Source organism: Cololabis saira, chromosome 12 (assembly GCF_033807715.1).
Source record: "Cololabis saira isolate AMF1-May2022 chromosome 12, fColSai1.1, whole genome shotgun sequence".
In the NCBI taxonomy this organism is placed as follows: Eukaryota; Metazoa; Chordata; class Actinopteri; order Beloniformes; family Belonidae; genus Cololabis; species Cololabis saira.
In genome coordinates this window covers 30,033,606-30,047,776 of record NC_084598.1, presented here as the reverse complement: position 1 = coordinate 30,047,776, position 14,171 = coordinate 30,033,606, and the positions used below count along the sequence as shown (strand labels likewise).

The 14,171-nt window shown below is 44.4% G+C and overlaps 1 protein-coding gene across 1 annotated transcript; it reads right to left on the bottom strand.

Annotated features, from left to right (window-relative positions):
- Positions 1-2,158: 2,158 nt before the first annotated feature.
- Positions 2,159-5,956, bottom strand: LOC133456390 (uncharacterized protein K02A2.6-like). Its single transcript, XM_061734867.1, has 2 exons — positions 5,698-5,956; positions 2,159-5,106 (listed from the first exon to the last, which is right to left on the bottom strand). The coding sequence occupies exons 1-2, from the start codon at positions 5,954-5,956 to the stop codon at positions 2,159-2,161; spliced, it is 3,207 nt and encodes a 1,068-aa protein (XP_061590851.1).
- Positions 5,957-14,171: the final 8,215 nt, after the last annotated feature.

Genomic DNA, 14,171 nt, shown 5'->3' with positions numbered 1-14,171 from the left:
CGTCGCTTCAAGCCGCTCACAGCATCAATCCCATTGGATAAGTGAGGACCGGCCGCGTCGCTTCCAGCCGCTGGGCGCATCAGTCCCCCATTGGATAACGGAGGATCGGAAACACGGACGTATTCTAATTACTGTCCGTTTTGACGTTACGGCGATTTTCACAATGATATCTGTAACATTTCTTAAGGCAGAAACACAACATTAGTGGGTTAATTTCCTGCACATCAATGTTCATGTTCTTCCCTTCATTCTGAGAAATAAAGAGTTGTTTTACGCTGAGAGCATCATGACAGCCAATCTAATCCTGGAAAAAACATCAACAAATGACACGTGTAACTTCCAGGCTGATTTATGGTTCCGCGTTACACCAACGCAGAGCCTACGGCGTAGGGTACGCTCTGCGTCGATTTAACGCGGACCATAATTCAGGCTTTATTCTAAAGGATGCAGCGGCAAAATGTTGCAAGGATGTCTTTGTGGTTTCCATTCGGAGCTATAAATCTGTTTTTTCCTAATCTGCAGGTCAACATATGAGACGTAAAATGGTTTTACTGACACCGGTACTGTCGCTGCTGCTCTCCTGGGCTGCGGCGGAGACGTGCCGGGGGACGCGCTGCTTCGGCGGGGGCTCCGGAGACCCGAGCCCGGGCAGCAGAGCCTCCAGACCCCCGAGCACCATGGACAGCACCCCGGGGCAGCACCCAGGGGAGATGGGCGCACCCCGCCGGGGCGCAGCAGCAGGACGCGCAGCCGCGGATTGCGAGCGCAGCGCTGGAGGATGCGCCGGCGCGCACTGCTCCAGCTCGGGGAGACGCATCCCCATCCCCATCCCCATCCAGCCCGGAAACGACACCCGGGACTGCCGGGGGATAGAGTGCAGGCTGCCGCTGAGGATCGGAGCCAAGCCCCGGGGAAGGTCCTGCGTCGGGGACGGCTGTGCCCCGGAGGAGGAGAGCGCGCTCCCGGACCCGGTGCGTGTGTCCGACAGAGCCGCGCAGTTCCTGGCCGACTCATCATCATCATCATTGTTCCGGTTTTTTCAAATCCCCCCGGACAGGGTGTAGGGAGAGTGGACGAGGAATAACTCAGCTTTTCTCTTTTCTTTGTTTTTATTTTCTTGAAATTAATGTACTGCTTCTGTGGCAACAAGACGTACATTTGGGTTGTAGCAGGTTATAAACCTGTGAAAAAGAAATGAAATCCAAGTACAACGTAGTTAATTGCCTCAAACATAATCATATAATCAATAACAACAAAAGCAATAACCATCGTCATCATCATTGTCATCATCCGTCATAATTAAATATAAATGGGGATTTACAAATACAAAATAAATTGCTTTGCACTTCTGCAAGTAAACACAAAAAGTTAATCTTATGTCATATGTTTATTTCATCTTAAGTTTTGAGCCGCGATGTTCATTCATAACTTAAACGGCGTGCTCCGCCACACCCACAAACACACACATTCCCAGGTGCCGACAGCGCGACAGCGCAGCGGCGCATCATCAGCACAGCAACCATGTCACACACAAGTGATCGCAGCCGCGAGATGCGGATCCAGCACAGCAAGTGTAATATGCCTTGCTTAGGCAGTTGGTAAGGATCCAGACGGGAGACATATATAGCTCTGTGCTTGACGTTTATTCACCATTCAATACACCTTCTGGTCCGTTCCCTAATAGGTTCCCCCACCAACCCGGTACACACATATGTTCCTACTTCACGTTCCCACTACATCTCCCCCCTTTAGTTAACTGTCAGACTTTCTTACAAGAGCTACTTTTGTTTTTACTGTATGTGCAAATAAACTTATTAAACAGTAAACATAAATACTTAACCTGAGCACTAAACATTCAAGTAACCAACATTACTTCTCCCTTCTTCTTTTTTTTTTTTTTTTTCAGTAGTGCATTATATCACCTGTAATGTTTGACACCTGTATCACCATGTGTCAAACATCTTCTATAACACATAACCTTCAGTATGACATTCTCTTGTCGTTGTTGTTTTTTTTTTGTTTTTTTTTTTTTTTTTTTTCCAACAAACATTGAACATGAATGTCTTTCCTCTCTAGGGATCGGGGTAGACTACCCGAGTCCCGAAGCTGTGCAGGGATTATTCTGCCCTGTGAAACAAACCACAGCTTTCTATCTAATCTATAAATCAAGTCTTTTTGGTGGTCTTATGGTCCGGCCTGATCTAGTCTCTCTGAGAGTCTCTGGAATAACCCTGATGTGAGATCGGTTTCTTCTGAGACTTCCTGAGGGCAGGTCTACGTTGTAAGACCTCGGTGTCTGAGCTGGACCACTGATAGTCCCTGTTTCCTTTGTGTTCTTCACCCAGACTCTTTGTCCTGGTCTGAGCTCTTGTCTTGTCTTCGCGTTGTGTCTTTTGTCGAACCAGGAGGCCTGTTTCTCTTTTAAATCCTGATCCTTCCTGCGGAAATCCTGGAGGTCAGGCCATCCTGGCTGTAGCTTCTCCTTACTGACCGGCAGGGGCGTCCTGATGTTGCGGCCCATCAGCAGCTGCGCCGGGGATGATCCATGTGACAAGGGAGTGGCCCTGTAAGCCATGAGAGCCTTGTGTGGATCCTCCCCCTTTTTCAGGAGAGATTTCACTGTCCTCACAGCCCTCTCTGCCTCACCGTTACTTTGAGGATAGCGGGGGCTGCTGGTCGTGTGTGTGAAGTCATAGTCTCTGGCGAAGGCTGCAAACTCCGCTGCAGAGAACTGGGGGCCGTTATCCGTGACAACAGTCTCTGGGACCCCATGACGTGCAAAAATAGATTTCAGCTTACCTGTCACGTGGGCTGTGGTGGTGGAGGTGAGGTTAGCCACCTCAATGTAGCGTGAATAATAATCAATAACCACGAGATACATGGCATTGTTCCACTGGAAAAGATCCGCTGCCACACGCTGCCATGGCCTTTCTGGCAACGGAGTCGTCAGCAGCGGCTCTGGTGCATTGTGAGCCTCACGTGCACAGATCGTACAGTTTTCCACTCTTTGTTTAATCTGTTTGGTCAGACCTGGCCACCATATTGACTGCTGTGCTCTGGCAGCACACTTTGTCATGCCTTGGTGACCCTCATGTAATTTTTCGAGCATTTCCTCTTGCATTATGGCAGGGATGATGAGTCGTTCGCCTTTCATCAGTAGTCCGTCTGCCACCTGCAGGTCCTGGTGATACTGCCAGTATGGCTGCAGTTGAGGTGGAAGAGCTTTTCTGCTTAGAGGCCAACCTGTTTGCACCATGTTTTTCAGTCTTTTGCAGACATCATCCGTGTCCTGCGCTGTCCTGATCTGCACCAGCCTCTGCTCTGACGCCGGCAAGTGCTCCATTATTAAGTTGATGGACGCACACATGTCCTGTTCCAGCTGCATGTCCTCTGGTGTAGGCGGGGCTTGGATTGGTGCCCTGGAAAGTGCATCCGCTGTAATCAGCTTCTTTCCAGGCACATGTTCAATCTTGTATGTAAAGCGAAGCAGTCGCAGCCTGAATCTCAGAATGCGAGGCGGCAAGTCATCTAGCGCTCTGCTGCCCAGCAGTGAGATGAGAGGCTTGTGATCAGTCTGTATGAGAAAGTCCATCCCTATCAGGTAAGACTGAAAACGCTCACACGCCCAGGTTAGCGCGAGCGCCTCCTTTTCTATCTGGGCGTATCTGCGCTCTGTGTTCGTCATGCTGCGTGATATAAAGGCGACTGGCCGCCACTCTCCAGACGGTTGCACCTGAGACAAAACTCCTCCCAACCCAAAGGAGGAAGCGTCTGCTGCAACTTTTGTCTCCCTGTTCAGGCTGTATTGTGCCAGAACTGTCGGTGAGCTCAGTTCCTTACGCAGCTCGTCGAACGCTCTCTGCTGCGCGCTCCCCCACACCCAGTCGGTGTCTGTCTTGAGCAGCTCTCGTAGCGGTTGTGTGAGCTCTGCGATGCGTGGAGAAAACTTTCCCACGTAGTTAACCATGCCCACAAACCTTTTCACATCAGCAGCGTCTTTGGGCGTGGGCATCTCCGTTATTGCCTTTATTTTGCCTGGGTCCGCCTCAATACCCTGTGCACTGACGATGTGGCCCAGGAACATGACTCTGTCGACTGCAAAGTGGCACTTGTCGTTGTTGAGCGTCAGGCCCTCTCCCTGGAGCCGCTCCAACACTCTGTGCAGCCTGTGGTCATGTTGTTCACGCGTTGATCCAAAGACGAGGATGTCGTCGGCATGACACACAGTTCCTTCCAGCCCTGTCAGCATCTGTGTCAGCCGCTTTTGAAAATGTTCGGGTGCTGATGAAATCCCGAACGGCAGTCTCCTGTAGCAGTATCGCCCAAAAGGGGTGATAAACGTGGTCAGTGGGACTGATTCTGGATGTAGGGGTATCTGCCAGAATCCGGCCGTGGCATCCAGCTTTGTAAAGACGGTTGCCCCTGCGAGCTTGGCCAGGGTTTCGTCGACGGCCGGCAAGATATGTCTCTCTCGGCAGATGTACTCATTCAGATGGGTCATGTCGGAGCAGATCCTGATCTTTTTTTCTCTGGGCTTTGGTGCCACTACCATGCCTGCGCACCAATCTGTAGCCTCTTCAATGGGCATAATTACCCCCATTTTCTCCATCCTCTGGAGCTCTGCTTTGACTTTGTCATTTAATGGTAGAGGTACTCGTCGTGGCAGCGACAATGCGTAGGGCTTGACGTCCTCCTTCAGCTTAATTTTGTACTCCCCTTTTAGGCAGCCCAGTCCTGTGAAAACCTTGGGGTACTGCTTTTTCATATCAGCCTCCAGCTCTCTAACACTGTCGACTAGATGCAGTAGCTTCAGGTCAGTGATTGCAGGAAAACCAAGCAGAGGAGTAGCTAGCTTTTGTACCACATACACTGGTTGTGTTGTTGTTCTGTCCTTATATGTCATGACTCCATCGAACTGACCTCTCACCTTTAGAGGTTCATTGCTGGGCCCACACAATGGTATTGTTGCTTTAGTGAGTGGGCCGTGCCATTCTTTTGAGTAGGCTGTAGCTGGGATGACTGTTGCATCCGCCCCTGTATCCAACTTGAAGGTGATGTCTTGACCATTCACTTTCAGTGTCTTTTTCCATGTTGTAGGTTTCTTTCCTGTGGACACCGCACCCAGGAAAAGAGTGTCCTCTTCTACCTCCTCGAGTACTGCACCTACTCTACCTGATCTGCAGACAGCTGCAAAGTGTCCTTTTTTTCGACATTTTCTGCATTCTGCTTCCCGTGCAGCACAGTTGTTCAGGGAGTGTGCTGGTGCTTTTCCACATCGCCCACAACATTTCTGTCCTTTCAGAAAATCCTTTTGTCCCCTTCCGTATGTTGTCTTCCCTGTCTGGTGTTCTCTGTATGACTTTTTCTTGAATTTCAGTAAATCCACGTTTGCTTCTTTCTGTTCTGGAGTATTTGTCTCTCTCACTATAGGTTGCTGTTTCTTAATTTCTTCATGTTGTCTTATCGCAGTGACTGCTTTTTCCAGTGTTAATGCACTGTCCATTTGTAGTTTTTCAGACAGGCCGTGATGCCTTATCCCGACCACCAACCTGTCTCGGATCATCTCTTCCTGCAGAGGGCCATATTGACAGTGCTCTGCCAGTTTATAAACTGCAGTAATGAAGGCCTCAGCTGATTCTCCTGGCTCTTGGCTTCTCTTATTGAAACGAGCCCTTTCATAAATGACATTATACTTGCCTATGAAGTATTTATCAAAGGCTTCCTTTACTGGCCTGTACATCTTCAGATCTGCAGCACTTAAGCCTAGCGTGCCCAAAATGTCATCAGCTTTATCGCCCATAGTATAAACTAATGAGTTCACTTGATATTCCTCATCTTTACTGTCCAGTCCTGCTGCCATCCGAAACCTTTCAAACCGACGAATCCAGTTGGGCCAGTTAGCAAAGTCTGAAAACTCAAAGTTTTCTGGTGGGTTTATGGAGAAAAGGGAATCCATGGTTCTCTCTTTATTGTTGTCACTTAACTTCTCGCTCCAACACGCTCCCTCTCCGTTTCACCAGCTATTTACTGCACTCGGTTTCTAACCGCAGGCTAGCGTTAGCTTAGCTTAGCTTCGAGCCGACCGGGACTCTCGGTTTGCGGTTATTTATTTATTTAACTCGCCCGAAAACTTCTTCCAGGCGACCCTCCAAGACGGGATTCAGCACACTTCTGACACCATGTAATATGCCTTGCTTAGGCAGTTGGTAAGGATCCAGACGGGAGACATATATAGCTCTGTGCTTGACGTTTATTCACCATTCAATACACCTTCTGGTCCGTTCCCTAATAGGTTCCCCCACCAACCCGGTACACACATATGTTCCTACTTCACGTTCCCACTACAGCAAGTATAAACAAAACCCGTCACATTAATAAACGGAGCTCTTACCAGTACCGCATCACTCTCCCGACAATTTTACGTCACCGCACGGATCGCTTACACTTATGGCGTAACCGGCGGCACACAGCTGATTAATAATGACATCACACCCGGACACGTGGACCACTCACCTTACACCCCGCTCCTCCCACTGGGATTTATTGGAAGTGATTTATAACTTAACAATCATCATCATCATCATCATCATCATCATCATCATCATCATCATCATCATCATCATCATCATCATCATCATCTTCATCATCATCATGATCATCTTCATCATGATCATCTTCATCTTCATCATCATCATGATCATCTTCATGATCATCTTCATCTTCATCATCTTCATGATCATCTTCATCATCATCATGATCATCTTCATCTTCATGATCATCTTCATCATCATCATGATCATCTTCATCATCATCATCATGATCATCTTCATCTTCATCATCATCATCATCTTCATCATCATCATTATGATCATCTTCATCATGATCATTTTCATCTTCATCATCATCATGATCATCTTCATCATCATCATCATCATCATCATCATCATCATCTTCATCATGATCATCTTCATCATGATCATCTTCATCTTCATCATCATCATGATCATCTTCATCTTCATCTTCATCATGATCATCTTCATCATCATCATGATCATCTTCATCATGATCATCTTCATCTTCATCATCATCATGATCATCTTCATGATCATCTTCATCTTCATCATCATCATCTTCATGATCATCTTCATCATCATCATGATCATCTTCATCTTCATGATCATCTTCATCATCATCATGATCATCTTCATCATCATCATCATGATCATCTTCATCTTCATCATCATCATCTTCATCATCATCATTATGATCATTTTCATCTTCATCATGATCATCTTCATCTTCATCATCATCATGATCATCTTCATCATCATCATCATGATCATCTTCATCTTCATCTACATCATCATCATCATGATCATCTTCATCATCATCATCATGATCATCTTCATCATGATCATGATCATCTTCATCTTCATGATCATCTTCATCTTCATCATCATCATCATGATCATGATCATCTTCATCTTCATCATCATCTTCATCTTCATCATCATCATGATCATTTTCATCATCATCAATATCATGATCATCTTCATCTTCATCATCATCATGATCATCTTCATCTTCATCATCATCATCATCATTATGATCATCATCATCATCATCATGATCATCTTCATCTTCATCTTCATCATCATCATCATGATCATCTTCATCACCATCATCTTCATCTTCATCATCATCATGATCATCTTCATCATCATCATGATCATCTTCATCATCATCATGTGACCTTCGGAAGTGTCAAAGGTCACCGCGTCTGTTGCTTTTCGGCCTGAAAAGACTATTTCGTGTCTTTTTTTGCATAGTTCCCTAACGCTTTGAGCTAAGACACTGAAATTCTAGATTATGTATCAGGAGGTGACTTTCATCCACTTTGCGGATTTTCAGATCTGTGTGACCTTCGGAAGTGTCAAAGGTCACCGTGTCTGTTGCTTTTCGGCCTGAAAACACTATTTCGTGTCTTTTTTTGCATAGTTCACTAACGCTTTGAGCTACGAGACTGAAATTCTAGACTCTGTATCAGGAGGTGACTCTCATCCCCTGTGCCGAGGTCCAGACCCGTGCGACCTTCGGAAGTGCCAAAGGTCACCGTGTGTGGTGCCTTTTTCGGGCCTTTGAAATGTTTTTTGAATAATTCACTAACGCTTTGAGCTGGGAGACTGATTTTTGACTATGTTGCAATGCAGAAGGCCCTTTGCTAGGATCTTTTTGTCCCGTGGCTGTACGACTTCCACAGAGCTAGTTGGCATTGCACAGGGTTCACAGAGTTGAGACTTGGCAAGCCCAATCTAAGCCCCATATGGAGGCCACAGGTCGAGTTTTACTTGGTTTGGTCAAATATTGTGGCAACGTTGTCCGTTTGAATGTTGGAAAAGGTGACGTTTCAAAGCCCCGCCCATCGAAAAGTACAGGTCTGATCTGATCAGGGGATGCCCCCAAACAACATATAAAAAATTCAGATTTCTATGACTTCTGCAACAGTGTTTCCTCTAAAACGTTCTGGCTGGTTAGGAGGGTGTAGAAACCTCTAGCTCTGAGAGCCTCCTGACTAATGGAACAGGGCCTATTTTGTGTCTTTTTTTGCATAGTTCACTAACGCCTTTAGCTAGGAGTCTGAATTTTTTATATGTTGTTTGGGGGCATCCCCTGATCAGACAGACGTTAGTTTGGTGCAGATCAGACCTGTACTTTTCGATGGGCGGGGCTTTGAAACGTCACCTTTTCCAACATTCAAACGGACAACGTTGCCACAATATTTGACCAAACCAAGTAAAACTCGACCTGTGGCCTCCATATGGGGCTTAGATTGGGCCTGCCAAGTCTCAACTCTGTGAACCCTGTGCAATGCCAACTAGCTCTGTGGAAGTCGTACAGCCACGGGACAAAAAGATCCTAGCAAAGGGCCTTCTGCATTGCAACATAGTCAAAAATCAGTCTCCCAGCTCAAAGCGTTAGTGAATTATTCAAAAAACATTTCAAAGGCCCGAAAAAGGCACCACACACGGTGACCTTTGGCACTTCCGAAGGTCGCACGGGTCTGGACCTCGGCACAGGGGATGAGAGTCACCTCCTGATACAGAGTCTAGAATTTCAGTCTCGTAGCTCAAAGCGTTAGTGAACTATGCAAAAAAAGACACGAAATAGTGTTTTCAGGCCGAAAAGCAACAGACACGGTGACCTTTGACACTTCCGAAGGTCACACAGATCTGAAAATCCGCACAGTGGATGAAAGTCACCTCCTGATACATAATCTAGAATTTCAGTGTCTTAGCTCAAAGCGTTAGGGAACTATGCAAAAAAAGACACGAAATAGTCTTTTCAGGCCGAAAAGCAACAGACGCGGTGACCTTTGACACTTCCGAAGGTCACATGATGATGATGAAGATGATCATGATGATGATGAAGATGATCATGATGATGATGATGAAGATGAAGATGATGATGATGATGATGATGATGATGATGATCATAATGATGATGATGATGATGATGATGAAGATGATCATGATGATGATGAAGATGAAGATGATCATGATATTGATGATGATGAAAATGATCATGATGATGATGATGATGATGAAGATGAAGATGATCATGATGATGATGATGATGAAGATGATCATGATATTGATGATGATGATGATGATGATGATGATGATGATGATGATGATGATGATTGTTAAGTTATAAATCACTTCCAATAAATCACAGTGGGAGGAGCGGGGTGTAAGGTGGGTGGTCCACGTGTCCGGGTGTGATGTCATTATTAATCAGCTGTGTGCCGCCGGTTACGCCATAAGTGTAAGCGATCCGTGCGGTGACGTAAAATTGTCGGGAGAGTGATGCGGTACTGGTAAGAGCTCCGTTTATTAATGTGACGGGTTTTGTTTATACTTGCTGTGCTGGATCCGCATCTCGCGGCTGCGATCACTTGTGTGTGACATGGTTGCTGTGCTGATGATGCGCCGCTGCGCTGTCGCGCTGTCGGCACCTGGGAATGTGTGTGTTTGTGGGTGTGGCGGAGCACGCCGTTTAAGTTATGAATGAACATCGCGGCTCAAAACTTAAGATGAAATAAACATATGACATAAGATTAACTTTTTGTGTTTACTTGCAGAAGTGCAAAGCAATTTATTTTGTATTTGTAAATCCCCATTTATATTTAATTATGACGGATGATGACAATGATGATGACGATGGTTATTGCTTTTGTTGTTATTGATTATATGATTATGTTTGAGGCAATTAACTACGTTGTACTTGGATTTCATTTCTTTTTCACAGGTTTATAACCTGCTACAACCCAAATGTACGTCTTGTTGCCACAGAAGCAGTACATTAATTTCAAGAAAATAAAAACAAAGAAAAGAGAAAAGCTGAGTTATTCCTCGTCCACTCTCCCTACACCCTGTCCGGGGGGATTTGAAAAAACCGGAACAATGATGATGATGATGAGTCGGCCAGGAACTGCGCGGCTCTGTCGGACACACGCACCGGGTCCGGGAGCGCGCTCTCCTCCTCCGGGGCACAGCCGTCCCCGACGCAGGACCTTCCCCGGGGCTTGGCTCCGATCCTCAGCGGCAGCCTGCACTCTATCCCCCGGCAGTCCCGGGTGTCGTTTCCGGGCTGGATGGGGATGGGGATGGGGATGCGTCTCCCCGAGCTGGAGCAGTGCGCGCCGGCGCATCCTCCAGCGCTGCGCTCGCAATCCGCGGCTGCGCGTCCTGCTGCTGCGCCCCGGCGGGGTGCGCCCATCTCCCCTGGGTGCTGCCCCGGGGTGCTGTCCTTGGTGCTCGGGGGTCTGGAGGCTCTGCTGCCCGGGCTCGGGTCTCCGGAGCCCCCGCCGAAGCAGCGCGTCCCCCGGCACGTCTCCGCCGCAGCCCAGGAGAGCAGCAGCGACAGTACCGGTGTCAGTAAAACCATTTTACGTCTCATATGTTGACCTGCAGATTAGGAAAAAACAGATTTATAGCTCCGAATGGAAACCACAAAGACATCCTTGCAACATTTTGCCGCTGCATCCTAGAATAAAGCCTGAATTATGGTCCGCGTTAAATCGACGCAGAGCGTACCCTACACCGTAGGCTCTGCGTTGGTGTAACGCGGAACCATAAATCAGCCTGGAAGTTACACGTGTCATTTGTTGATGTTTTTTCCAGGATTCTGATTGGCTGTCATGATGCTCTCAGCGTAAAACAACTCTTTATTTCTCAGAATGAAGGGAAGAACATGAACATTGATGTGCAGGAAATTAACCCACTAATGTTGTGTTTCTGCCTTAAGAAATGTTACAGATATCATTGTGAAAATCGCCGTAACGTCAAAACGGACAGTAATTAGAATACGTCCGTGTTTCCGATCCTCCGTTATCCAATGGGGGACTGATGCGCCCAGCGGCTGGAAGCGACGCGGCCGGTCCTCACTTATCCAATGGGATTGATGCTGTGAGCGGCTTGAAGCGACGCCGCCGGGTTACATTAGAATCTGTTGAGAGCCCGCTGCGTCGGTGAATGACGCTGAGGGCGACCTTGTGCGTCAGAAACTGACGCCTAAGGGCCCTGACCAAGCGTCGGTTTTTGACGCGCTGGGAGTGAGACTGTGTTGGGCTATCAGTCCCTCCCATGATCCCCCCAGGCCGACTGCGGGAAACAATGAATGATACACAGATTATTTGATATCAATCATTTGAATACTGTTTTATATACAGTACTTACTAACTTTTTTTCACTTAAATAAAAAAGAAAGTTTTTCTTTGATTGAAATACATTTTTCTTTTTGAGATTGAATATTAATGACACAAATGTCCTATTAATAATATGGCCCAAACACAAAATAGATCAAAAAAATATTTTCAACAAAAAAGAACTTTGCTCCAATAAAAAAAAAAAAACACTTTCAATTAAAAAAAGGTTTAAATACATTTTTTTTGGGAACCCCAAATATGTTTTTGAATTTACATTTTTGAAATAATATCTATGAACGTTTTTTATTTGTTTTAAACAACTTCTTTTTTGATTAAATAATAAATACAGAAATGTCCTCTTCATAATATGACCCAAACCCCAAAAAACTATACTTCAATCAAAAAAAACATTTCAATCAAATATTTTTTATTGCATTCAAATACTTTTTTAATTTGATTGAAACTGCTTTTTTAATTGAAGTGAAGGTTTTTATTATAGAACATATTTTTTTTGAATGAAGGAACATTATTTTGATTGAATATTAAAGACACAAATCTACCTTCATACAGTTTCTGCTACAGGATAACCATCAATAGTTTATTTAGAAATGAATTATTGACATGTTGTATTATTTATTTTCAAAAGAATCTGTGCATCCAAACTCACTTGGGCTGAAATTTTCTGAAGAATTTCTCTCTAGTGGAAGATTTCAGTAACCTTTTTAAAGCCGATTGGTGTAAGATCACGAGCAGTATATCATTTGATATAGACAGAGCTTTAGAAAGCTATAGACAGACATTTAAAATTAGAAGATGACATTTTTTCAACGATATTGCAGTGTTGATGTGATTTTAGTTTTGAACTTTTTCAAACTTGTTTTCTGTTTGCTGCTGAGAAAGTTGTGAGGATCATCTATTATATAACTCAATGCATGAACAAGGTTTTATCTGTACTCGTTGGATTTTTCACAAATTTAAAAAGAGTAAAGGTTCACTTATCTGTATTTTTGAAAGTTCTAAAGTTTAGTGTTTTTACAGATGTTTATTCAATTACAAGCACAGTGAAAGCAGCACTTCTTTGACATATCTCCTTATGAATTAGCACTCGTCTTTGTTTTTAAATGTAAGGAAATCCGTAAGGAGACATGAAACTATTGAAGGTTTATTGAGGAAGCACACACAGATTTTTTCTTTATTATTTTATGATACTTTATCTATATACTTTATGGTCATTCAACACTATTTACTTGTACAGACGCTGACCTCATTTAAAACAACCCACTTCTTTATCATACTCTCAGTGTTTTACACGTACACACTGACAGGCTTTCACATCCTCTCACGTTACACGCACTGCACGTGTTTGCCCTCTTTCTGGCTGTTGTAAATGTTCAGTGCAGTTAAGGTCAGGTGTTGATGGAAAAAAGTCCAACACGACTTCCTACAACTTTTAAAGACGTTTTTTTGTATTTAGTTTTCTGTTTTACTCTGTTTCTCTATATTTGCTATGACTTAATAATTTTTGCTGTGACTCAATATTTTTGCTGTGATTTATAAGGTTTTTACTGTCCATTTTACCTTTCTAGAATTCCTGTATACATGAATTTGGAGGTTTGGCCCTGGACACACTTCATTAAGGAGGACATTAACCCTCAGTTGGAGGTTGTAAGGAAGAAGAAAGTCAGTTTATGAGACTTTTATGATAATTTTTTCTGAAGAAACTAATTCTCACTGTAAAAGTCAAACAAATAACAAGCTGTTTCTTCTTTGTCCCTGTGTTGCTGTCACAATAACCATGGCAATAGATATTGTGTCGTTCCAATATAGCAATGCCTTCCCAAGATGGAATATGGGTGGAAAACATCATGACAAAATTCTCCATTCAGTATACAAAGGCTGTGTGCGCAGTTGTTACATAGAATTATAACTCACGCTTTGAAGCCGTGACTCATCACACCACCTAAAAAAGAAATTCAGTAACAGGTCCGTGGATGATTTCAAGGGGATAAAATGCATCCTAGTGGTGAGCCAGCAGGGGAGATGACCCGGTCAAAGACTCCATTTAGTCCGACTCTTGTGTTCTGTTAGTTAAAAAGTCAACAATCCAGGTGGAATGTTTATTGGGCTTTTTTTGGTTACCGTGGTTTTGGGAAATTTAAGACGTCCCATGTCAAGTTGACCTGGGAGCATTATTGTTGTTCCAGAAACAACCATAACGGAAAGGGTTGACATATGGACTCTTGGATCAATATCAATGATTATTTACAGCATGGTGTTCTTTATTTCTCTCAGATCATGGTTCATGGAGGATTATTCACTCATTTTCAATAAAAAAAAAAGGTTTAAACTCTTTGATTTGACTCTACATTGGAAAGAACTGTATATAAAACACAATAGTTTCAATTGACAGATTATTTAATTGAGTTTTATTCATAATTAAATGTTATTCTATTTCAGGCATGAT

What these genes read in the sequence shown, in the direction of transcription:
- LOC133456390 (XM_061734867.1), bottom strand. Translation starts at nt 5,956, where the DNA reads ATGGATTCCCTTTTCTCCATAAACCCACCAGAAAACTTTGAGTTTTCA. An exon ending in CTTTGATAAATACTTCATAG is followed by an intron (nt 5,107 to 5,697) that starts GCAAGTATAATG and finishes CGGTGTCCACAG; the next exon opens with GAAAGAAACCTACAACATGG.